Here is a 25,945-nt window from a genome sequence, read left to right as displayed (position 1 = left end):
AAAGCCTCTCTGGAAAGAAAAGCCTATGAGACTCCATCTCTAAAATAATGGTGTGCTGGAAGTGTAGCTCAAGTGACAGAGTGCCAAATAAGCACAAAGATCTCAGTTCAAATTATAGCTCTGTGCTATAATTATTATGTATATCTACTCATTCATTAGGGATAAAAATAGTTAATACTCTAGTTGCTACTTTTATTTATATCCTACTAACTGAATATTTTCTGTGTGCCCATACTAGAACTTGAACTCATGGCCTGAAAGCTATACCTTAGCCTTTTTATTCAAAGCTGGCTAGTTTGAAATAAGAGTCTCATGGACTTTCCTGCCCAGGCTGGCTTCACATTGTGATCCTCAGATCTCAGCCTCCTGAGTAAGTTAGGCTACAGATGTGAGTATCCAGAGCCCAGCCTCACCATTGCACTGCCCTCTGGCACAGCTCTCATCAATAGGCAGGTTGTGTGCTGCAGGCATCCCTCTCTCTTGTATTCAAAGTCATGAGCCTTTTCCTGACATCTTTCAAAAGTGATGAATGAATTGATGTATTTACTTGTATTTTATTGTTAATAGTCAGAAGTTAGGTCATAGGTTAAATACATTTTACATACCAATTATAGTCACTTAATGATGATTGTTTTATTCTGTCTTTGGCAATAAAAATCTAACCATGTCTTCCCTGATGTACTTTTAACTTGGCCCAAAATCTTGAAAGCTTCCTGTTTTGTATTATCTTTATCTTCTAGACGTCCTGCCCAGACCAGAATCAGTCTTTTCTCTTAGGACCACTGGTTTCTCACAGAAGGAAGTAAGCTACAGTTTCTTCACTGATGATTATTCACAATGGATGAAAAAATAAAAGTGTGTGGAAGTGTGTGTGTGTGTGTGTGTGTGTGTGTGTGTGTGTGTGTGTGTGTGTTTTAAAGAGAAGATCAATCCTGGATAACCACCTTTTTTACTTTACTCTCTCTTTTTTTTCTTTTTTCTTTTTCTGCCAGTCCTGGGCTTGAGCTCAGGGACTGAGCACTGCCCTTGGATTTTTCTCAAGGCTAGAGATCTACCACTTGAGCCTCAGTACCACTTCCAGCTTTTTTCTATGTATATGGTGCCAAGGAACAAACCCAGGTCTTCGTGCATGCTTAGGCAAGCACTTTACCGCTAGGCCAAACTCTTGGCCTAATCTCTCTCTCTCTCTCTCTTTTTTTTTCTTTCTTTTGGTCATAGGGCTTGAACTCTGGGCCTGGGCATTGTCTCTGATCTCTTCAGCTCAACATTAGTGCTTTACCACTTGAGCCGCAGCACCTCTTCTGGTTTTCTGGTGGTTCATTGGAGATAAGAATCTCACTGACTTTCATGCCCAGGCTAGCTTTGAACCATGATCCTCAGATCTTAGCCTCCTGAGTAGCTGGGATTACAGATGTGAGCCACCGGTGCCAGGCTTTTTACTCTACTTTATGGATATTAGACCACAAACTTAACACCTATCTCCTCGGTTGAGTATCTCACTTCTAAATAATCCCAATGAAAGTAGTAGTTTGGTATATCCCATACCCAAACCAGCCTCCAAATAATTAGTCAAGCCTTCAATCAACAATGCCACTGAACAAGAGTCCAGCTTTGTTATCATTATTTTTTTGAGGGGGGGTTGTTCCACCAAGGACCCCTGATAGAGGTCCTCTGCCAGAGGACGCCATTTACATTGTTAGGATGACTTGTGTTTTGTTTTCCAGTTATAATACTTTTGTCCATTTATTTTATAACTCTAAAAATAGTTACATGTTTTAAAGTCAAAACTACAACGCAAGGTCTACTTGAAATTTAGCATTCCCTCATTCTTTATCCCTACAAATAATCCTTTTACATATAGCTTCGTTCTTTCATATAAAATTGGGGATTCCAAAGGATCTGGTATGGTTGATCTGCCCACTTGTAACTGACTCCTTCTTCAGCCTCTCTGGCCCCTGGCTTCTCAGATGCTCTCTCTGCCTGCCCCCCTTCCTGATAGGATCTGTAGAGCTCATTTCCCTACCTGCAAATAGCTTCTGGGCTGGCCCCTTCTTCCTGATCCTCATCCCTGCATCTCCATCCTTCCCCAGCTCAGAGTTCCTTGGCCTCCTCTGTTTTCCCATCGTACTTCTCCCATGCTTGAAAACAGGCATTCTACATCAGAAAATGAGTTGCCCTGGACAGTTGTCCTGTTTCCTCACTGATGGATCTCCTCTGCCCAGAACAGTGCCTGAAACATTGTATCCAATGAAACACTTCAACAGAAAGTGTCTAACACTGATCCAATGTCAGTGCCACACAAAGCACCTGGTCATAGAACAAAGATGGCCTCCTGGCCACCGGACAGGGTAACTACTTCTCCCTCTGCAGGGACCGGAAGGTCTCAGGGAGAAGTGATGAGAGCCATGTGGCACTCTCTTACCATCTGCCAGACAGATTCGCTGAGAGATCATCACAGCTTCCTCCTCACATGGTGTTCATTATGTTCATATAAGTTTCACATCTACTCATCAGGTCTTGTAGTCCACACAGCCCACCGGCTTACAATTTCACTCATTGTTTTAGATGGGCCATCAAAACAAGTTGATTTTTTTTCAGTTGCTCATGGCTATGTAGTGTAAGTCTTAATCAGAACCAGGAGTCCCCAGAGAACCTGGTTCTCAAACCCGTACTTTAAGATCAGAGCTGTGCTTGAAGATTTGGGGCAGTGAAAAAAGTGTTTTTCACCTGTACAGTTCACTGTTTTACCCTCCACCTAAGTGATTGTTCAGTACTTGAAAAGTGCTAGGTTCAACTGGAACCTGATTTTTATTTGTTTATTTATTTATGTTTAATGTTGGGGTAATGTATAGAGGGGTTACAGTTACATTTGCCAGATAGTAGGTGCATTACTTCTCACACATTGATAACCCTTCTCATGTTTTTGTCCTCATTTCCCTCCCCCATCCCTCCCAATCATCTTGTTCCCCCCCTTCCCTTTCCTAGTTCAAATTTATTTTTCTTTTTATTTCTATTGAACTCGGGGCCTCGGCACTGTCTTTGAGATTTCCCAAGGCTAGCGTTCTACCACTTGAGCCACAAGCACCACTTCCAGCTTTTTTCTGTATATGTGGTATCAAGGAATTAAACCCAGGGCTTCATGCATGCTACGCAAGCACTCTATCACTAGGCCACTTATATTGTATTTTTACTATATAGAAAACAGTACCAGGATAAATAATTACTCAGGGACACATAAATATATTTTGTTAGGATGAAATTCTATAAAGAATTGGAAATATAAATATCTGTGCTATTTCTAACTCATGGGATATTATATATACATACATATATATGTGAATATGGGTGTACATACATGCACACAAGTATATAAACATGTGCATGCATTTACATATTGATATATATACATATATTTATCAGATTGGGTAACAGTATTCCTTTAGTAAGCCAATATTTGCAACAGACCATGCATTATATCTTTTGCAACTATTTAAACTTTGGATACATTTTGACTTTTCAGATTACAACATAAAACTGGAGAAGTATGATTAGTTTTTTAGAATTCTTTAAGAGCTATTGAGCAAAAACATTGAACATCATTCTCTTTAAAGAAGCATCTGCCCAGATTGATTTCATTGTTTTTTTTCTTAAATTAATTATCTTTAAGTATGTGTACAAAGGAATTTCAATTTAACATGTCTATTTGTAAGTACAATAAATCTCACACCCCCACCCTCACTCCCAGTTGTGAGGCTTGAACTCTGGGCCTGGATGCTGTCCCTGATCTCATCAGCTCAAGGCTACCTCTCTACCCCTTGAACCACAGCACCACTCTTCCAGTAAAATGAATGCATCTTGAGCACTGTCCCCCCTTCCAGCATTCTCCCCATCTCTCCCAGCCCCATCCATCCCTCAAGTAACCTTGTTGCACTTTGTACATGTGAGCATAGAATAAAGTGGCTTTGTTTACCCACCCTTCCTCTCTCCATTCTTTGGCTCTCTCTTCCCTTTACTTTTCTCCTCTCAGCAACACATTTTGTTACACTGTAAGTTCTTTGTTTAAAGTTCAAGTTCCTTGGCATCCTCCCCTGTATATAACTGTGGAACCCGATTTTTAATTGTATTTGCTTCTAGATACTTGAAATTTAAAGAATAGCTTGTTACTGGATTGGACAGCTTAGCTCTAAGCCATTACATTACTGTGTTTTTAAATGAGAGTGACAGAGTCTTGTCGCCATTGCTACAAAGATACAAGCGAGAGGTTCAACATCTTTGTTGGATTCCAACAAATGGCTGGATCCCATGAACTTCAAGATTTGCCAACAATGGCACTCATAATATTTGATGCATTGTTAGACAAAAGAAAAAGAATCTTCTGTCCAAATACATCGATACATCATGTCCTTTGTGTTGGATGAGTGATCCAGGTGTTCTGACCCTAATGTGCCCTTATTTAAGAGCATAATTGTGCAAGATAATAATAAGGGAAAGTTAATCACAAGGGATAGAACATGACATTGGAGGGTCAGCTGAAAATTACAAATTGCATTTCTACAGACTTTTAAGTTACATGTCTTTTGGAAAGTTGAAAAATGTATAAAATATAACTTCTGTCAAAAAGAAAGAAAAAGTCTTGGTGTCGGTGGCTCATACCTGTAATCCTAGCTCCTCAGGAGGCTGAGATCTAAACACTGCAGTGCTGAGATTGCCCAGACAGTAAAGTCTGTGAGACTCTTATCTCCAATTAACAATCAAGAGATGAGAACTGAAGGTGTGGCTCAAGTAGTAGAGTGTTAGCATTGAGTAAAAAAGCAAAGGGACAGTACCCAAGCCCTGATTTTAATCCCCCATACTGGCACAATTTTTTTTTAATTTCAATAAAATTTAAAAAGGGAAAAGGATCCATCAGACAAATCCTCATCCCAAGGAATTAATCACTGGCATATATAGAAAATATAGGTGTTTTATGTCTATACTATATGGTATATTATATATATTTTAAACCTATTAAAATCTATAAATATGTAATATTTAAATTACACAGTGACATATGCATGAATTCTTTTGTGCCCGGGCTGGCTTTGAACCTTGATCCTCAACTCTCAGCCTCCTGACTATGTAGGATTATAGGCATGAGCTACTGAGCCTGGCTTCATTCTTTTCTTTTTTAAGTTTTGGTTTTTTTTTTTTTGGTCAGACCTGTGGCTTGAACTCTGAACCTAAATGCTCTCTCTGAGCTGTCCACCTCAAGGCTAGTGCTCTGCCACTTTGAGCTACAGTGCCACTTCTGGCTTATTCTGTGTATGTTGTACCAGGGAATTTGAACTCGGAGCTTTATGCACGTGAGGCAAGCATTTTACCAGTAAGCCACATTCCTGGTCTTTTTACTCATTCTTGTTTTTGGGCCCTGTGCATTCTGAGATCATTAGACCTAGATCAGTTTGCTGAACTAGTTAGATCATATGAATGTACCATGATATAATTCTACATTCCTTTGCGGGTAGATGTTTAGATTTATTACGTTCATCCAGTTATTTGAGATTTTGCCATAGTCAATGTTCTTATATCCCCCAACTCCACTCACAATGCATCCACGCACCTATTTCTCTGTGCAGATAATTTTAAGATCATGGAAACTGGCCCTTTTCCATATCACTAGGGACTTCCAACATGCCTTAGTTGTTGCCCTGCTTCTTTCCACCCCTTAACACCACCCAACAGTGAAGACAAGTGTTCATTCTCCTTCATGCTCATCATCTGACACCAGCCATTGAAAACCTTGGCCCATTTCAAATTGGTGTCTTCATGTGCTTTTACCTTATCTTCCCTTAATTACTGAAGAGGTCCCACATCTTTCCTTGTGTATTAGCTACTTGAATTTCTTGATGAAGTTCTTTAATTTATCACGTATACCTTCTGCTGCTGAGATATTTTATATAGTGATTCTTGGAGGAATTCTTCATAGTGACTGATCTGCATGCTTGTTTCTTAGGTGTGTTGCAAACATTTCCTTTCTATTTATAGGCTGTCATTTGATTTTTTTTTTTTATCAGTCCTGGGACTTGAACTCTGGGCCTGGGCGTTGTCCCTGAACTCTTCAGCTCAAGGCTACCCCTGGAGCCACAGTGCCACTTCTGAGTTTCTGGTGATTCATTGGAGATAAGAGTCTCACTGATTTTAGTGCCCAGGCTGGCTTTGAGCCACAATCCTCAGATCTCAGCCTCCAAGTAGCTAGGATCACAGGTGTGAGCCAATGCACCCAGCTTGTCTTTTGATCTTCTAGTTTATTTTGTTACATTCTTTTTTTTTTTTTTTTTTTTTTTTTGCCAGTCCTGGGCTTGAGCTCAGGGCCTGAGCAATGTCCTTGGACTTTCTCAAGGCTAGAGCTCTACCGCTTGAGCCTCAGCACCACTTCTGGCTTTTTTCTATGTATGTGGTACCAAGGAATCGAACCCTGGTCTTCATGCATGCTAGGCAAGCACTTTAACCACTAGGCCAAACTCCCAGCCCCACAGATTCTTTAAGGTTTAAACTTTAATGATGGCTTCTGACAGATAGTTCTTATTCTTACTGAGCTAAATACAACTTACTAAGTCTCCATGTGGTAAATTCTTGGGAAGAGATGAAATTAATGTATGATTTTCTGATTTATTGGCTGATGGTCATTTCTAAAAGGAAAAAAAATCTTTTGTGCGTATTTGTAGCATTAAGGAACAAAGTTCATTTGTATGTCATTGTGAAATCTTACGCTGTGATGGTAATGATTTTCTGATATCGAATAATAAAATGTGGACAATGGTAAAAGCCTTGTAATAGATTTTGAAGCAAGAATTGATTTTACTTTTTCATTGCCTGCTTTTGCAACTGTTTATTCATAGCTCTTCTTCCTAGACTTTAAAAAAAATATTGGGATCGTCTAACTGCGATTCTGCTGAAGATGAACCTTACACAAATTATTTTAGATAACATCTCTCTTCAGACTGGAATCAGTTGACCAGTTTTGAATCCCAGCTCTACCAGAAATATACACGGGGTGGGGGCGGGATGGAGGGGCGGGGGTTTGCTGGGAAGGTGAGGTGAGTCAGATGTCCTCTTCACACAAAGCAGGGGGGGAAAGCACACCAGGACCTCCTGGGCTGCTCCAGATCTTTCGGTTCCCAGTGTTCTTTGGAGAGTACTGCAGTGCAAGGGCAACTGACTTCTCTAATTGTCGATTCATATGCCGCTAATGGTTTGCAGAAACAGACAGGTACAAACACTGCTGAGCACAACTAATCAGTACAAAACTATCCCGGCAGGGTAAATCTTCTCTTCTTTTTTTTTTTTTTTTGCCAGTCGTGGGCTTGAGCTCAGGGCCTGAGCACTGTCCTTGGACTTTCTCAAGGCTAGAGCTCTACCACTTGAGCCTCAGCACCACTTCCGGCTTTTTTCTATGTATGTGGTACCGAGGAATCGAACCCGGGTCTTCATGCATGCTAGGCAAGAACTTTAACCACTAGGCCAAACTCCCGGCCCCGGTAAATCTTATCTTGTACACACTTTATTGACTGTCCAAACTCAAAGCTTTGCTTCTTCTAGACACAATAATTTGAAAACACCCCAAAATCCAACAAAAGCTACACAAATCCCCAAAGTCTAGCTCTTCCCAAGCGTGCTTACATATTTATCTGGGTAACAATTAGCTGGGCTTCCCATCTTCCTGGTAGTCTGTAAGGTCTAGGATGCCCAAGACCAAGGCCAAGGCTGTGGGATGTCATGATGGTGGAGTGCCCTCATTACTGTGTACCTAGCACTGATTTGGTGACATCCTCATCCTTTTGTTTTTATGCCATTGTCATCCGACAAACAGAAAAGCTTAATTTTTGCCACCAGGTCTAAAAATAAATAAAAATGCCCTAAATAAAAAAGTTGAAACCTGGGCCGGGAGTTTAGCCTAGTGGTAGAATGCTTGCCTAGCATGCATGAAGACCCGGGTTTGATTCCTCGGTACCACATACATAGAAAAAAGCCAGAAGTGGTGCTGAGGCTCAAGTGGTAGGGCTCTAGCCTTGAGAAAGTCCAAGGACTGTGCTCAGGCCCTGAGCTCAAGCCCAGGACTGGCAAAAAACAAAACAAAACAAAAAAAGTTGAAACCTGGGCTGGGAGTTTGGCCTAGTGGTAGAGTGCTTGCCTAGCATTCACGAAGACCTGGGTTCAATTCCTCGGTGTCACATACATAGAAAAGGCCAGAAGTGGTGCTGTGGCTCAAGTAATTGAGCACTAGCCTTGAGAAAGCCCAAAGTTCAGTGCCCAGGTCTTGAGTTTAAGCCCTGGGACTGGAAAAAAAAATGTTGGGGCTAGTGGTGGAGTACTAACCTAGCATGCACGAAGACCCAGGTTTGATTCCTCAGTACCACATACATAGAAAAACCCGGAGGTGGTGCTGTGGCTCAAGTAGTAGAGCTCTACTCTTGAGAAAATCCAAGAGCAATACTCAGGCCCTGAGTTCAAGCCCTGGGCTCCCCTACCAAAAAAGTTGACAACTAATATTCTATATTTATGGAATGTAATGCGTGATGTTTTCATACATACTTGTAGAATGGTTAAGTCACACTAATAAATTTAACACAAATGTTTTCAAACCACTTATAATCTATTCTTCTATCCGTGTGTTTGTGATGCATTTTTATAATAGGTAACATTCAGTGCAATAGAGCGCTAAAAGTCTCCCTCCCAACTGAAATTGTACCTTTTCTGGTCAACACTCCCCTTCCAGGCTCTGATACCCATCAGTCTAATCTTCTGAGTCCAATAATTTTATAGTTCATGTTAAACAAGATTTTGCAGTGGTTTTTTTCTTCTATGCCTGGTTTATTCTACTTAACATAAGAACCTGTAGATTCACCAGTGTTATCACAGTGGCAGGACTGCATCCTTTCAATGGTATTCCACAGTATTCCACAGTATGTGTGTATGTGTATGTGTGTGTATGTGTGTGTATACATATATATGTATATATATATATATATCTCACATTTTCTTTATCCATCCATCTGTGGATGGACAAAGGTTGCTGCCACATCTTCTATTTGTGGACTGTGAGGTAATGGATTTTGGGGTGCAGCTGTGTTTCTTTTTTTGTTGTTTTTGTTTGTTTGCTTTTTTGCCTTCTGGGACTTGAACTCAGGGCCTGAGCACTGTCTTTGGGGTTTCTCAAAGCTAGAGCTCTACTACTTGAGCCACAGCACCATTTCCTGCTTTTTTACTGAGGGATCTAACCCAGGTCTTTGTGCATGCTAGGCAAGCACTTTACCACTAGGCCAAACTCCCAGCCTTGCAGCTGTGTTTCTACAGACTGATTTTCATTTCTTTGGCCATACACCCAAATAAGATTGCTGGACCGTAGTTCTTGGATGGGTTTTCTAAGAAATTTATATCCTGTTTTCCATAATGACAATATCTAAGGCTTTCCTTCTCTTAGAAGCTCACCAGTACTTGTTATTGGTCTTTTTTTATGTTATGTTTTGTTTATGTGTAACCAAGGAATTGAACCCAGGACTTCATGCTTGCTAGATAAGCACTCTACCACTAAGCCACATCTCCAGCCCCTGTCTTCCTTCCTTCCTTCCTTCCTTCCTTCCTTCCTTCCTTCCTTCCTTCCTTCCTTCCTTTCTTCCTCTCTCTTTCTTTCTCCCTCCCTTCCTCTCTTTCTTTCTCCCTTCCTCTCTCCTTTCTTTCTTTCTTTCTTTCTTTCTTTCTTTCTTTCTTTCTTTCTATCTTTCTTTCTATCTTTCTTTCTTTCTTTCTTTTTGCCAGTCCTGGGGCTTGAACTCAGCACCTAGGCACTGTCCTTGGGCACTTTTGCTCAAGTCTAGTGCTCTGCCACTTGAGCCACAGCACCACTTCCAGCCTTTTCTGTGTATGTGGTACCAAAGAATTGAATCTTGGGCTTCATGTATGCTAGCAAGCACTCTACTGCTAGGCCATACCACCAACCCCTGTGTTCTTTTTATAATAACCATTCTAACTATAAGAAATGAACCCCTCAGTTCTTACCAAAACTCTTGCCATTTCTTCTGCCACAGCCCCTGGTTGACTAGATGCCTATATCAGGATTCAAGGAGGAGGAGCATCAGACTGAAAGGAGGAGAAGCGAAGTGTCACACTCAGCCCCCTAGTAACTGATGAGTACCTGCTATAGCCTCTGTGTCTCCCAAAGGGAGAGAAGTGACCATTAAAGCTGGGACAAAGGCCAGGAGTGTAACCTCAGGGAAGAGTGCTTGCCTAGCATGAAGGAAGCCCTAGGTTTGATTCCTCAATACCCCTTCACAGAAAAGGCTGAAAGTAGTGCTGTGGCTCAAGTGTCAGAACACTAGCCTAAGGACAGTGCCCAAGCCCTGAGTTCAAGCCCCAGTACTGCCCCCCCCAAAAAAAAAAGCTGGAGTAAAATTGACAGGTAAAATGATATGAAAACATCACATCAAACTTTTAAATAGTGCAAGTGCAATTTCACAAAAAAATTACTTTGATGAATTTCTTTCCTTCTTTTGAAATTCCCCACTCTTCTCCTTGCCTTGGTCAGTCCTTTTGGAACAAACACACTGCAAAGATGCAACACAGAGCTCTGTTAAACTAAAAGCATCCTCGGTATTTTGCTCTGCCTATTGCATATGAGATAACTCCTTTCACCCGCTAACCCCCTAGCAGCAAATCTGCTGGCAGAACAATAGCTTGCAAACCCAGCATGGCACTCGATGTCGGGATAAAGGAGTCAGTGAGCAGGGCTTGGGGTCAGCTTGCTGTTGGGGGGCTGGCTGCTTTTGTTGGCCTGGCTCTTTTGTGAAGGCTGCACACTCCCTATTTACTTGTATCCTTGAACTAACAGGGGCTCCTTCGCCCCCACCCCTGGCTGTAAATAGGTTGGTGTGAGATACATCTCCCACTGAGGGACTCACTTTGCACAGGCCCCTTCTTTGTTAATCTTCTGCAAAATAAGGCCATTTTCTGTTGGAGAGACACAATCATTAATTTTTCATAAGAGCAGCAAAGTTGTGAATAGCAGAGGACCTCTTGAATAAAGAGCTTAGAGGTTCCAAAGAGAGATGACAACAAAGCAGTGGTGTGTGGGTGTGTGGATATTCTTTCTTATACTATTTCTCCTCCCTGCCCCCACCCCTCCTTATCCTGTTAGAAAACAAGCCACTTACACAAACTAACAGTTCTTCAAATCTCAGGCACCTTAATTTTAAGCCTTATCAGTACCTTTTAAAATGAATGATACAGTGACCTTCAGCTTTGTCCTGTATTATGGGAGCTTGATTCGTGGAGATGGCTTTCTTTCTTCTTCTTCTTTTTTTTTTTTTAAATTAAAGCAGATGCTGTGTGCCTTCTATTCTGATCTAGCAGTAGTGTTGTCCCAAGTGTGACATTTATGTTCTTTCACTTCTTTGGTATAAATAAATATCAAAGTGGGAAGACCAGTGTGAATTCTACAAGGAATAATAAACTAAAATAATACAGCATTGATTTTGTTCAGGATGTCTAAGTGGGTTTTTACGATTGTGTATGTTTATAGCCTTTTCACACAAGTGACATGAATTCTGGGCAATTAAAAGGGACATGAATTTCAAGACACTCGGGAAGAGAATCCGCTTTCTAATCGTTGTGCATTTTACCAAGCTGTAGCTCTTGAGGAAGACACTGCAGATTTCAGATCTCCCCCTTCAGAAGCCAGAAAGTCAGTCTGTTTGCTTTGTTTTATACTATGGATACTAGAAGACCACATTGGGAGGCATGATTCTGCTTGCTCAAGTGTGGAACTAAGGGTTTCATAAGAAGAAAGAGAACCAAGGCTGGTATCTAATCCTAACTACCCAGGAAGCTGAAATCTGTGGCATGAGGTTCGAAGCCATCTCAGGCAGAAAACTTCTTGAGACCTTTATCTAATTACCCACCAGAATGCCAGAAATGGTGCAGAAATGAATCCTGCACCCACGCCCTGAGTTCAAGCCCTAATATCAACAGAAAAAGAAAGAGAAACAGAGACAAAGATCGAGACAGAAAGCCATTAGACTCTATATATGCACTTCTTTTTTTTAAAAATCCCTGCCATCAAGGGTTCCTAGCCTGTAGCATTGAGTCTCTTTAGTGAATTCTCAATATTTTCTTATATGGAGGAGATCTGGGCCAGGAGAACCCATGAGCCTTCACTGTCACAGCAAGAAAGAGAGATCCCATATCTGGGGGATACCTTCTAAAAGGCTTTAGAAAAACAGCTGAGCTCAGCAATTCAATAAGAGATAGATACTCTTTACCTTCCTGGACCAACTTCTCCATTGTTTTTCCCCACTTTAGAGCACGAACACCATTCTTTTTTTGCTTTTTGCTGTATTATCTAAGTTACCTACATAATATATAAATACCAACTCCCTGACAGAGCCAAACACATTGCAGAGATTCAAATCACCTCACATACCCTTTCCCTCCAATCCCTTTTTTCTCCTCCTCCTTCAGTTTCCTCCATCCTTCCAGGAACTCTCAAGTCAGCCTGAATCCTCTGAAATACTTCCATACACTGAAGCACAGCACACGCATCAATGGCAGCAGTAACAGTGGCAGCAGTAAATGGCCAGATAACACTGCTTTGGAAGGCTTTCCCTCTTGTAGGTCTAATATGTGGGGATTCTGCAGCTGGCTTTTCCATTTACTAATAAATCTCCAAGCACCATGCTAATCCATCCAGAGCATCTTCTTTTGTGTTCATTATTTAATAATGTTCTGTGCCACACTTTATTTAACTTCTCTCCCCCTTGGGGCATTTGTTTTCACTGTTAGAAGTCTCACCATTGTCGGTGAGCTCTGAAGCACACAAGTGCTTCTCTTTATACCTACAGGTGGAATGCTGGGTCACAGAATACACGGGTTTTAGAGTTATTACTGGCCAGGACCAACTCCAAACCAGAAGATTCTGGTGCTCCTGTCTTTGGGAGGGTATGAGGGTTCCTGTTCCTGTCCATCTTCCCTGACTCTTAAAAGTATCACACATCAAGATGTATACTGTGATCAGCACAAAATGGCATCTCTTTATTTATATGCACATTTCTCTTGTTAAAGGACATTGGCCCACTCATCCTGGCTATTGGCTATTGGGATTTCCTCCCTGTCATTTCCTTATTCAAAACACTTGTCAATTTGTATAGTCATTTGTCTTGCTGTTTTGTGGCAATTATGTATGGGTAATGTGTGTGTGTGTGTGTGTGTGTGTGTGTGTGTGTGTGTGTGTTGCTCTGTATTTTGCATGATTCTGTATTTCTGTATGTTGGCTATGTCACAAGACTCTGGCTGGCCTTTTCAATTCATTTATGATTTCTTTTGTTCCCATTCTCTTTGACCTACATTTCTTTTTCTCAGATTCCTTTTGTCCAGATTTCCTTGTAAGCCAGTTTCAGTGATCATTCCAAGCTTTGCACAACATATGCCAGTTAGGATTCCAAATAAACATATTGTGGTGAGGTTTACAGTTGAGATTCCTAAAGTGACTGGAGACTGCCTACCACACCCATTGTGGGAGATTCTCTTAGGAAAGGAAAGAGCATCTGTTCCTGAATCCTTGTGAAAATCCTCTTCTATCTATATATCTAGGTTGAGCGCTCAAAGCTTGGCTGGATGTATCTGTGCAGGTAGTGAGTGCATTCGTTATATGGGGGGGGGGTTGCTTTATGAGTTTTTGCGTTGTTTTGTTTTCGGGTATGATTGGGAAAGAAAAACTGCACTCAGCAGTTTACCTGCCATCTACCACTTACAAACTGTGGCCCACAACTCCCAATGCTGCATTCTAGGTTTTATTGAACACTTTAAATTGGGATATATCTCCCAACAGTTGCATTTAATTGGGAGATGATTAAAAACCACGAGCAAGTTCACAGTTTCTCACCCAGAAAATGCTTCTACTGGCCAGGCTGCCCAAGACGGCCCCTCCCGTTCTCCCTCGCCATCCTGTAGGAACTGCTTGTGGGAAGCCAGGACAGAGTCGGAGTAATTGCCATCCCCAGACATCTGGGTTTAGAAAGACCTTTGCATGCGGTTGTCTTAATAGTGCTCTCTTGCCATGCTATTGTTTGCTGTATGCTCTGAAATTGCCTACTTTATAATCCTAAGTAAATTTAAGAGGGGAAATTGAACACTTATCACCACCAGAAGTGGACAGGCAGTTTCACTTTCCCTACATAAAATAGTAACTGTGAAAATAAACACAAACATAACAATCCCTTCTTAACAAACTCAGCTGAGGCTAACATCTGAGGAAGCAACTTTGTCTGAAAAGGAGGATTCAACAACTGTTACACAGAAAGATATCCAATGTATAATGGTACCGAAATAAGATTTTTTTTCCTGATGTAAATAGAAACAAAAGACAGTTCAGGGCAGCTGGTGGCTCATGCCTGTTTTCCTAGCAATGCAAGAGACAGAGTGTGGCAACCATTTGGGGCCAAAAGTTATTAAGAACTCATTCCAACAAACAAGCCAGGTATGGTATTTCCTACTACTAATCTTAGCTGTGTGAAATGTGGGAGACATTAATAGGAAGATCAAGGATCTAAGGATAGTGGTAGGCAAAATTGAAGAACCTATCTGAAAAAATACAGGCTGGTGTCTGTAATCCTGTCGACTCAGAAGATCTGAGGATCACATTTCAAGGCCAGCATGGGCACAAAAGTCCATGAGACTCTTATCTCCAATTAACCACCAGAAAACCGGAAGTGACACTGTGGCTCAAGTGAGAGAGTGTTAGCCTTGAACTGAAGAGTTCAGGGACAATGCCCAGACCCAGAGTTCAAGCCCCACAACTGACAAAAAATAAAATTCATAAGAAAAATAACTTGAGCAGAAAGAATCAAATGAATAGCAAGACTCTTGAGTTCAAACCTGGCACTGCCAAAAGAGATGGACAGAAAGAGAGAGAGAGAGAGAGAGAGAGAGAGAGAGAGAGAGAGAGAGAGAGAGAGAGAGAGAGAGAGAGAGATAGTAGTGGTTAGGGGGAAGTTTTAAAGAAATATCTTGGTCTAGGAAGCACATTCATGTATTCCAGTGATATAGAGAACCCTCAGTTTAGAAGAGAGTTGAAAGACATCCCCACCCCTCCCGCATATATACCAAGAAATTCTGACATCAAGTTGTTTCTTCCCTTGTGTTACTCATCATGTGACAAAATGTCCAACAGAAGTAACTTAAAGGAGGAAATATTCGTTCTGGCTCACAGTGGAAGAGGATTCAGCCCTTGGTGGAGGCCTCCATCACCTTGGGGCCAGTGGTAAGAGAACATGGTGTCACCATGATGGGGGGGGACCGGGGAGAGGGGAGGGAGTGGAGTGAAATGGCTGAAATCATGGTAGAGAGAGTTACAGAGAGTTTGAGAGGGGCCGGGAGTTTGGCCTAGGGGTAGAGTGCTTGCCTAGCATGCACAAAGACCCGGGTTCGATTCCTCGGTACCACATACATTGAAAAAAGCTGGAAGTGGTGCTGAAGCTCAAGTGGTAGAGTGCTAAGCCTTGAGAAAGTCCAAGGATAGTGCTCAGGCCCTGAGCCCAAGCCCAGGACTGGCAAAAAAACAAAACAAAACAAAACAAAAAAGAGTTTGAGAGACACACACAGAGTCAGCGAGACTGAGAAAGACAGAGAGGGTTTGTGGCTTCACTCCTTACAATATGGCTGCATCATCTTCAGCTGAATTGAATACACAGAATCTTGGGTGCCTGCCTATTCTTGCTGGTAAGAGCTTTTTGCTCACTGAATGCTTTGGTTCTACCCCAGCTGGCTTGGCACATAAGCCCTGTTCTTTTAGAATCCACTCCAGCAAGGCTCATGGGGGGAGAAGAGGGAATAAATCAGATGGAACCTATGTGCATTTTGTGGAGAAAACAGCTGAAACATGGCTGGGGATCCTGACCATATAACAAGTTCAGCCTTAACCCTAGGGTCCAGACATTTGCTCCAGGCTCTAATATCAACATGTAACCATGGTATCTCTGAAGCATTTTGCAATTATGTGTGTAATTAAAATCAATCAAATAATGCAAATAGTATGTTTAAATAATTGTATTTATTCCTAGCCCACCTTTCCTCATTGCTGTCATACTCCCAGAGGCACAGTTTTAACCCATTCTATTTATAGGCCTTCTGGCAAGTAGTTCTACATTTCGAAGTGATATGCTTATTTTTTTATTTAACAATTTACCACCTTTTCACAATGTCTAGCGGCTTCTTCCTGTGTTAAATGAGAATCTAATTAATACCATAACCCCTTTGTTCTTCTTCTTCCTTCTTTATGCTTTAGACTGCCGGGAAATCTGACCCCAGCCTCATTCTCAATCCATATAGATGATCTCTTTGTCCTTGTGAAAACTTTCAGGGTCTTCTGTATTTCTTTAGCCCTAAAATTTCACAATGAAGTTCAAGATTTTATGCCTAAGTATTTTGATTATTTTAAGTGTTATCAGCTCAGTTGTCTTCAAAAGTTTTTTAGTATCTGGTATCTTTTGATTCTACTGTAGGTGATACTCTTTTTATTTGTTTATTTATCTTTGGGAGAGCAAAGGGGGCACAGAAATGGAGGGACAGAGTGAATCCATGCAGCGGTGGTACTCTCTAGACATTTGAAAATGAACTATACAACTTGTAGGTGAAGGTAGGGAGGAAAAACTGAGGAGGGGGGGACATTGTCCAAAAAGAAATATACTCATTACCTTACTTAGGCAACTGTAACCCCTTTGTACATCATCTTTATAACAACAAAATAATTTTTTCCCGTTTCTGACCATTCTATTGGTATTTGTGTAATTCATGCATTTTAGTATCATTTTGTATATCCCATTAAATTTCTACACGAGTATTGATGATTGATTGAAGTTGCTGATCCAGCTTTGCATTCCAGAGATAAAACCAACTTACAGTTCATGATATATCATCCATGTTAAATATTTTCAGCTCCAATGTGCCAATATTTTATTTAGAATTTTTGTGGGTTAATGACAGAACTGATCTCTTTTTTTGTCATTTAGGTGTTTTGCTTTCCATATCATTATCTGATTTTAGTATTAGGTAATACTGAACTCATAGAATTAAGTTGAAAAATATTCCTTGCTTTTCAGTTGCATGGAAAACATGTATATTTATCCCTGAACCTATCAGACTTGAAGTCTTGTTTGTGGGAGATACTTTTCTAAATTACTAGTTCTAGTTCTGCTTCTTTAACTTGTTTTTTTTTTGTTTTTTTTTTTTAACGTGTGGCTGTACTAGGGCTTGAACTCAAGGCTGTCCCTTTGCTTTTTTTTTGCCAGTCCTGGGGCTTGAACTCAAGGCCTGAGCACTATCCTTTGGGCTTTCTCAAGGCTAGAGCTCTACCACTTGAGCCATAGCACCATTTCCAGCTTTTTTTTCTGTATATGTGGTACCGAGGAAACAAACCCGGGTCTTCGTGCATGCTAGACAAGCACTCTACCACTAAGCCAAACTCCTGGTCCCCTTTGCTTTTTTTTCTTAAGGCTGGCACTCTGTCATCTGAGCTACCACAGCTCCATTGCCAGGTTTTGGTAGCTAACTGGAACTAAGAGTCTTATGGACTTTATTACTGTCTGGCTTTGAACTGTGGTCCTCAAATTTCAGCCTCCTGATCAACTAAGACTATAATTCTGAATCACCAGTGCCAGGATTAAGTTACTATTCAAAGGTATCATTCATCATGATCAATGATCAAGAGTTATTTAGAAATATCTTATTTCAAAACATTTGATTTAATTCCATTTCAGTCGGACAGTATGATTTATGTGGCTTGAATCTATTTCCTGACACTTCTCCCATGATCCTTAGTGTAGTATATTATTATCTATGTCCAGATATTTAAAATAATATGTCTTCTTTTGTTTGGATGTGAGATATCTTATAAATGTCAATATTGTTGGATAATATTGTTTAGATCTTCTGTTTCCTTATTGTTTTGTCTACTTGTTCTGTGTATCATTGAGATAGTAGAATTACTTAAGTGACTATATTTGTAGACTTGTATGTTTCTTTTTATGAATATACCAGATAATTTATTCAGAAGCTCTGATATGAGGTGCATAAACACATAGGATTTAATGATATTTTTTGTTTTCTACTGCTTGGTTGCTTGCTTGCTTGATTGATTTTTTTGTCAGTCATGGGGCCTGAACTCAGTGCCGAGGCACTGTCCCTGAGCTTTCTGAGGTTTTTCATTCAAGGCTAGCAATCTACCACTTTGAGACAAATTGCCATTTCTGGTTTTCTGGTAGCTATTTAGAAATGAGTCTCATGAACTTTCTTGCCTGGGATTTGTGATTGTTATGTCTTCCCATTGAATTGACTCCTTGATAATATGACATTCTTAATTCAAAGTAACATTCTGCTGTGAAATCTTTATTGTCTGGTGTTACTATAGTTTCCTGTGACTGTATTAGCTGGTCAATTTTTTGCATCCTTTTCTAACCTATTTTTTCTATGCTAATTGAAAGGTTTCTTATAGATAATATATAGTGGGTCTTGCTTGTTTGTTTTGTTTTTGATCAATCTGACAACTTGTTTATTTATCTGTCTACATTTGTACTAGTAGTGAGGTTTGAATTCAGGGCCTTGAATTCTTGCATTTTTTGCTTATTACTGGCACAGTACCACTTGAGCCATGCCTTCAGGCCAGCATTTTTCTGCTAGATTGAAGTCATCAAAATTGGAAATTTTTAAATGTTGTATTTTTAACACCTTTTTCTCAATTCTGCTTTTTCTTTATTTAAAGACTTTGAAGACAGGCCCACTGAAGTTGCATCACACCTCAGGAAGCTCTGCTCATTTGTGAAGTTCTCTTTCCCTTGTCTGTCATTTTGAATAGTCACTATAGCTACATGTCATTTTGAATAGTCACTATAGCTACATGTCATTTTGAAAGTCACTGATTTTTTTTTACCATCTCTAAGTTGCTATCATTCCTTTCCTCTGTGATTTTTCTATTAGACACCGTCATTTACACTTCTAGAACGTGGATTTTGGCTTTTTGAAAATATTTTTAAAAAAGTTTTGAGCATGCAACATGCAGATAGAGAAATTTTTATACTGCCCTGTCTGCTAATTCTGTTTATATTAGGGCTTATCTTGATGCGTGGATTTTTTTTCTCTTCTGGGTCCTCCTTTCCTGCCTTTTGCCTGCTGTATAATTTTTGATGAGGTGTTACATTGTTAAATTCACCTTAACAATACTGATATTATTGTACACTTATACATTTCTCAATCTTTGATCTGGCATCCTATCTAGTCATTTAGAAAGTTTTACCCTTTGTATTTTCTTTTAAGTTGTTAGGTGGTAGTAAAGTAGCATTTAGGTTAGGGGTAATTACTCCCCACAATCAAGGCAAACATTTCAGTATGTGGGATGAATCTTGGGGGGTTTCTGTCTCATTGGTGGTAAGAGACATAGCTGTTATCGGATTATGTCTAGGGTCTTGCACACTGTTTTATTCTTTGTTTTGTCTACATTTTTTATTGTTTTAGCTAGGAGAGGTTGTAGCCATGTGGAAGTCTGACCCCAGCTCACTGTGTTTCCAGTGGAGAGAGGGGATCAGGCAAGTGCTCAATCCGCTGTATTGAGCTAGAAACACGTTGTTAATAAGATACTACTGCTTGTGGTATTGGGATCCCATTAACACTGTGCTCATGGCTTTGTTGCTGTTTGTCCTTTATATTCTCTAAATGAGTTTTTCAAGGAATGGACACTGTGTCCCGTTCATTTGGCGATAATCAAATTTGTGCTCTATTAATGTTTGTTGAGTGAGTGAATGAATGAGTGAGTGAATGCTATTTTATTGCTGGCAGGGTCACAACTAAGGAATCAAGATGAGACTGAAGGTCAGGTGGATTTAGAGAAAGGCCATTGATCCCTTAGGACATTGTTTTTTCAGCTGGAGCATTTTGGGAACTAATACTGGCCCTTCTCGTCATGTCAGGAAACACTTCTAAAGGATACTGTCACACCTTCTTCTGTTAGGATGAGACTGTAACACTTGGGGAAATTTTATTCTTGGCTATTTGTCCTTATTGTTTTATAATGTGAACTCAATATGAATATCAGTGTGGAATAATAGAAAATGTACCTTTCCAATTTATCTGTCCTCTTCCTTTCTTTGTGTGTAGTATCAACTTCACTCTCTAGAGGATTCTTAAAGATCACTTATAAAAAAACAATGGATATATTTTAAGGTCAAGATTCTTGTCTGTTTCTCCTTTCCTGAAGCATGTAGAATCATATCGTGTTTTCACTTAATCTTTTAAATGGTCAAACACTGAAAATTTAGAGGGAGAAAATTGAAATATAGCATATCCATTGCTTTACTTATAAAGGCAGATAACACAGTTCTTACAGATACTAGGAAGCCTGTACAGCTCCAGCCTGTGACTTTGGTAAGTGACTCAGCCTCTCCAAGCCTCAGTCTTTCCATCTGGAAAAATGGCACAATATGGGTATTGCCTAGAGTTGTTAAGAAGATTAAGCTAGTTATTGTTTATGGAATGATACCAGTGATACCTGATGCTTGGTAAGTGTCAGGCCAGCATTCGTTTGAAAATAAAGTAAGACAGATTAAGATAAAAATGAAGACTTCCTTTTTTGATATTTTATCCAGTCTGTCTTTTCCAAAGAGTAAACATTCAACTGTTTCATCAACATTGGTATGCAGCATGTTTTTGTGTGTATGTGTACTGCTACTAGGATTTGAACACAGGGCCTCGGACCCTTTGCTAAGCCTTTTCTGATTAAGGATGATGTTGTATCACTTGAGTTACAGCTCCACTTCTAGCTTTTATTTCTGGTTAATTGGAGATACAAATCTCCCAGAGTTGCATGCTCCAGTTGACCTCAAAATACAATCCTCAGATCTCAGCATCCTGAATAGCTATGGTTACATGTTTGAACCCAGCATGTAAGCAGTACAGAAGTACTGAAAGCAGTTAGTGAGGGGAAAAGACCCTTCTCAAAGCTCAGGATCCTTCATCTAGGATGACACCCGTCTCCCTGCCTATATGGAAGCCTCATGTTTAAGTAGGTTTTTGCCTTGACACCTTTGTCCCTCCTTTAAACCATCAGCTTTCCTCAGTTCAGCCTTACATTCTGCCCCCTATCCACTACCAAGATGATTCTATGGCTTTCTCACTGTAATATTCAAGGCAAGCTCTCACCTTTGTTCTGTAGTTATTACCAGGACCACTCACAGTCTTACCGAAGTCCATCCTAATTTAATAGATTTATTTCTTATGGGTTTCCAGTTTCTCAGGTATCTGTGGTGTGCAGAATTTTCTCGAGTTGTTAGCAACAGCCATTTGATTTCCCATTCCTTTTTTTCTGTTTGTGAGTTTCTTTTTCTCATTTATTACTTATGCTTGCAAAATTTTCTATTTAGCTTCATCTGTCTGGGTCATTACCATCCTCATATGTCAGGGCTGTGATTATTAAGAGGTTGTAGAGAGCTTATTCCAAAGTACACGGTTGACTATATCCTATAAATATATGACTCAGCTAATGACTTTTTGAATTTGTATCGACTTATTTGTTGTTTAGTCATCTCACTCTGGATAACATGGTCTTTGGGGGAGTTTGGGACACAATGTCGTTGCTTTCCTCAGGCTTGACTCTAGCTGGGTATTCGAGGCAAGGTGGACTCCTAAGGAGAAACAGAGATGAGAGTGAAATCCCAATCTCCTCATTAGAGTTGTTGTTGATACAAGCCCATTTGGGGCCACATCGGGAGCTGTGCCCACCGTCAAAAGGGCACTGCAGACACACACTGTGTCTGCCTCCACCTGCCTCCAGGCCCTGAGCAACCACAGCTCTAGTGTCTGAGGCAGAGGCTCTGTGCGTGTCTGAGGAGGCCACCCCCCCCCCACAGCAGCTCCACACAATAGAAATGATTCATTAGGAGGGTTGAATAAAGTGAAGATTAAGTAAAGGCACATTGTGACCGGTCACAATTGCTTAAAAATCCTCCTGACTGATGTGGGCCTGACCTTCCTGAAGCTGCTGTTATTACTGAAGGCTAACAAGTGGGGAAAAACGATGGCATTCCAGACTGGTTAGACTAGACAGATCCACCCTCTTTTGTGTGTACGTGGAGTGCACTCACGCCCACCTGCACGGGGGTTCATGCTCACTGCTCCCAATGTGCTGTTTTACCGTTGACCCAGCCCAGTCTCGGCAGCCATGTATGTCTCCTGATCATGTTCCCACGTGGGGAAAAAGGGAAGAGAGTCTGCAATCCATGCACAGAGCAGCAGACTGAACCGGCTCTTGTGGCATTATCTTTTATAAGTCCTTAAATGTTGGAAGTGGAAACCATCTTTCTTTTAAATTTAGCAAACAGCATTTGTGTGCACATGGACTACACTTACCCTGTAATGGAAACACGACGCGAAAGCGAGCCGTGAGCTTTTAACGCCATCCTCCTTCCTGAAGAGCTGGTTGGGAGGAGAGGTCTGCATTTATGAGCCTGACTGGGGGTGAAAACAGTCAATTCTTTTTTAAGATCAGGATCACACCATAATAAACATAAATCTAAGCAGTCGCCGGAGTGCTTTCCAAGCACCATTTCCATCCTCCACCACATACACATCTTTGGTTTCATAAATGCCAATAAAAGCTGATGAGAAGCAATGCCATTTGCATGTTGGATATTTCAACATGAAGGGCAGTCCAGAAGTCAAAGAGGCTCATGGGATAACCGAGTGAGGCAAACACAGTTGACTTCCTGTGGTCCACCATGAATCTCCCTAAATGAAGAGAGGAGGGTGTGAGATAAACCTCATGTGGCAATGCTTGGGCACAGAGCATGCAGTGTTCCCTCACATGGTATTGCGTGGGCACCAGCCACACTGTGTCCCTTCATGTGGATCCACTCTGCACAAGGCATTCTGTGGTCTATCCCGTGGTGATTCTTGTGCACCAGACACACTGTGTTTCTGCAAATGGTAATCCTTGTGTACAGGGAACAGTGTGCTACCTCATGTCGCTCAATTCATGCGCCAGACACCCTGTGAAGGAACCAGTTGGGAAGTTGGAGTCTCTGGAATATTCTAGGATGTTATTCATATGAAACTGTTTTCTTCCCCATGGCACAAAATATCAAACTTACACTCCTTTGGATAGAAGTAACTAAGAGAGCCAGGCACCAGTGGCTACTCATAGCTCTTCTTAGCTACTCAGGAGATGAGGTCCAGAAGACTGTGGTTCAACGTCAGCCTGGGAAGAAAAGTCTGTCAGACTTTATCTCCAAACTAACCAGCAAAAAGCAGGACTAAAGGCCTAGCTCAAGTGGTAAAGTGCTACCTCACAAGCACAAGGCTCTGAGTTCAAACCCCAGTATCGCCAAAAAATAAAAAGAGAATGGAAAATAAATGATTAAAACAGATGTTGTGTTTGTAGAAAGATTTGCTTATTAATGGGGGAGCAATGAGAACACATGAGAATAAGTGTAGAACGTGTGAAAATGTGGATCAGACCACAAGGATTCAATTCCATCTCTACTTGCTGAGTGTTAGTAGACTAGTCACTTAACTTCTCTGAGCCATGCTTCTTTTCAGTAAAATTGGAGAGTCAAGGACTAACCACATTATTGTGTTAAATAATTCAGTACATGCAAGCCAATTTTCATATAGCAGCAATTAAAGTAATGCTAATCAGTAGGGTTTTTTTAATTTTTAGATGGTAAGAAACAAAGATATTAACAAAGCTATCAAAAAAGCTGAGATACTGATGAATTCTTAGATTTTAAAAGATAAATGTAAAAAAAGAAGATAAATGTCTTGCGGGAGCCAGGTAAGTAATTCTAGCGATTCAGGAGCTCAGATCTGAGGGCCATGGTTCAAAGTAGGAAAGTCCATGAGACTCATCTCCAATTAAACACCAAAATGCTGAAAGTAGAGTTGTGGCTCAAGGGTGTACAAAAGGTCAGGAACAGAGCCCAGGCCCTGAATTCAAGCCCAGGACAGAGAATTTAAAAAAAAAAATGAATTTCAGCAAAAAATGACTCCTTGCCTGACAACCAGATTTCATGTGATCATGAGGATGTTACACACAAAAGTTACTACCTTAGGCGTCATCCTTTTCTGATTATAATAAAGGAGAATCTTATTCTCTGTTAGTCCTGTGGCTGGCTCTTACTCTGTGGTCTGCAAATGTGCTTCTCTTCCTGGTTTGGACTCTTTATTTAGAACTAGTTGTGAATTTTCTGTTCTCTCACATAGACATATGACAGTGGGGGAGGTAGGCATGTGTATTTCCTAAATGTTCACTAGAAACCTGCCATGCCATCTCTATGACATGGAGAATTCAGCAAGGGGAATCTGTTCATTCCATTTATCTTATGTGATTGGAATGGTGGGGGGGATACAGCAGGAGGAAAGGGGGGGCCTCAGGCACAGTGCTGGGTGGACTTTGTATATTCCAGAGGGAGCTCTGTGCTATGGTTGGCTTCTGTGGCAGTCTCTGTTGGTATCTTCCCCTTATTTGCTACGTGTGTATCAGTCATGCTGCCAATAGGTTTCTGGAAGCCACTTTATTCACAGTCTATAAACCTGGAAATCCCTTAGCATCCCTGAGACCAACCATAACCAACCACTGCTGGGTCTCAGGATCCCTTCATCCCTGTTCCTTCTCCCCTTAGTCAGAGGCATTGCCTATAAGGCCCAACTGAGGGCTTCTGCCATGTGGCTGACTTCTTATGACCCCTTGCAGTCTGGGTACCTCTACTTCCCTGTCTCCCATCCCTCCTCACCTCCCCAAGTGCCTCTATTTCCCAAACAGACCCATTTGCTCTCAGATCCATGGCTCTGGGTCTCTCAGGCAGGGGAGTGTGGGGGGGGGTATTAACCTAGATGGTTTGTGTACTTTCAAATACAGATCAGACTCGACTCCAGTGGATTAGGTTTGTGTAAAACCTCAAGCTTGCAGGCCACTGCTTCCTGGATTTGAAAGTGTAGCCATTCAGAGGGCAGCTCATCGTGGATGGACATGCCTTTGGAGAAATGATGGGGACTGTGGGACACCCAGTCCCTCCATCAACCTTCCTTCTACAGGCAGCACCAGCAGTTTGTGTCAGAGGAGGAAGCAGCTGTGGCCACCTCTGTGTGGTTCCAGGCACAGGGAGGCCTCAGCCAATGCTTCTGCATTCTTCTGCCCTTCTCTTTGCAGACCTCGTCGATGACAGCGTCTGCTGTGTTTCAGTGGATCATCTCGGGTCAGCCAGCTTCCAAATCTACCAGTGCTCTAGAGAAAAAACTGCTTCCCATTAACAGGCAAATAAGGTTGGTCCATGTGGTCTCATGTTGAAAACAGTCTTCCCAGTGGCAGTCTGAGATTAAAACTGCACCTCCAGCCAGGCAATTCTCCAGAAACATCCCTTTCACCATGGCAGCCATTCCAGACTCTTGTCCATGTCTTCTTTCTTGTTTTGCTTTATCGCCTCTGGGATGCTGTAATGCTCAGAACACCAGCAGAAGCATCCAAAAAACATGCACTCCTCACAGTGGATGATAAATTTGATTTCACACAAGTAGCGTTCTTTAGATTTTGCTTATAAGGCAATCACAAATGTTTCTCTCTCTCTCTCTCTCTCTCTCTCTCTCTCTCTCTCTCTCTCTCTCTCTCTCTCTCTCTCTCTCTCTCTCTCTCTCTCTCTCTCTCTGTCTCCACACAAATAGTCTAAGGATTGCATCATGCGTTTGTACTCAGCAAAAGGATTTTGGACAAAGAAGCTAGGCAATGTCTTTACAAAGGTTGCCATCTGGGAAATTAATGTCTGCCGTTGCTCAGTAATTAGGAAAATTTAGGACCCCTAGTGCTCCAGCATGTCACATTAAAAGTTGTATGTCATTGGTGTTTTCATGAGAATTTGGTGGATTTCTGTCATTAATAACAGGC

At 41.1% G+C, this 25,945-nt stretch overlaps 1 protein-coding gene across 1 annotated transcript in view; it reads left to right on the top strand.

Moving 5' to 3' along the window:
- C24H16orf78 (chromosome 24 C16orf78 homolog) overlaps positions 1 to 25,945 on the top strand; it is a 105,195-nt gene that overhangs the window by 23,746 nt on the left and 55,504 nt on the right. Inside the window, exon 2 of the mRNA XM_090357673.1 lies at positions 25,217 to 25,329. Coding sequence (XP_090213799.1) covers positions 25,226 to 25,329 — 104 coding nt within the window. The 5' untranslated portion in view covers positions 25,217 to 25,225. The remainder of the gene's footprint in view (positions 1 to 25,216; positions 25,330 to 25,945) is intronic.

The sequence above is a fragment of the Megascapheus bottae genome, chromosome 24 (assembly GCF_031878675.1).
Source record: "Megascapheus bottae isolate mThoBot1 chromosome 24, mThoBot2.hap1, whole genome shotgun sequence".
Classification (NCBI taxonomy): domain Eukaryota; kingdom Metazoa; phylum Chordata; class Mammalia; order Rodentia; family Geomyidae; genus Megascapheus; species Megascapheus bottae.
The sequence above is the reverse complement of the archived record's forward strand: the minus strand, read 5'-3'. Positions and strand labels throughout refer to the sequence as shown.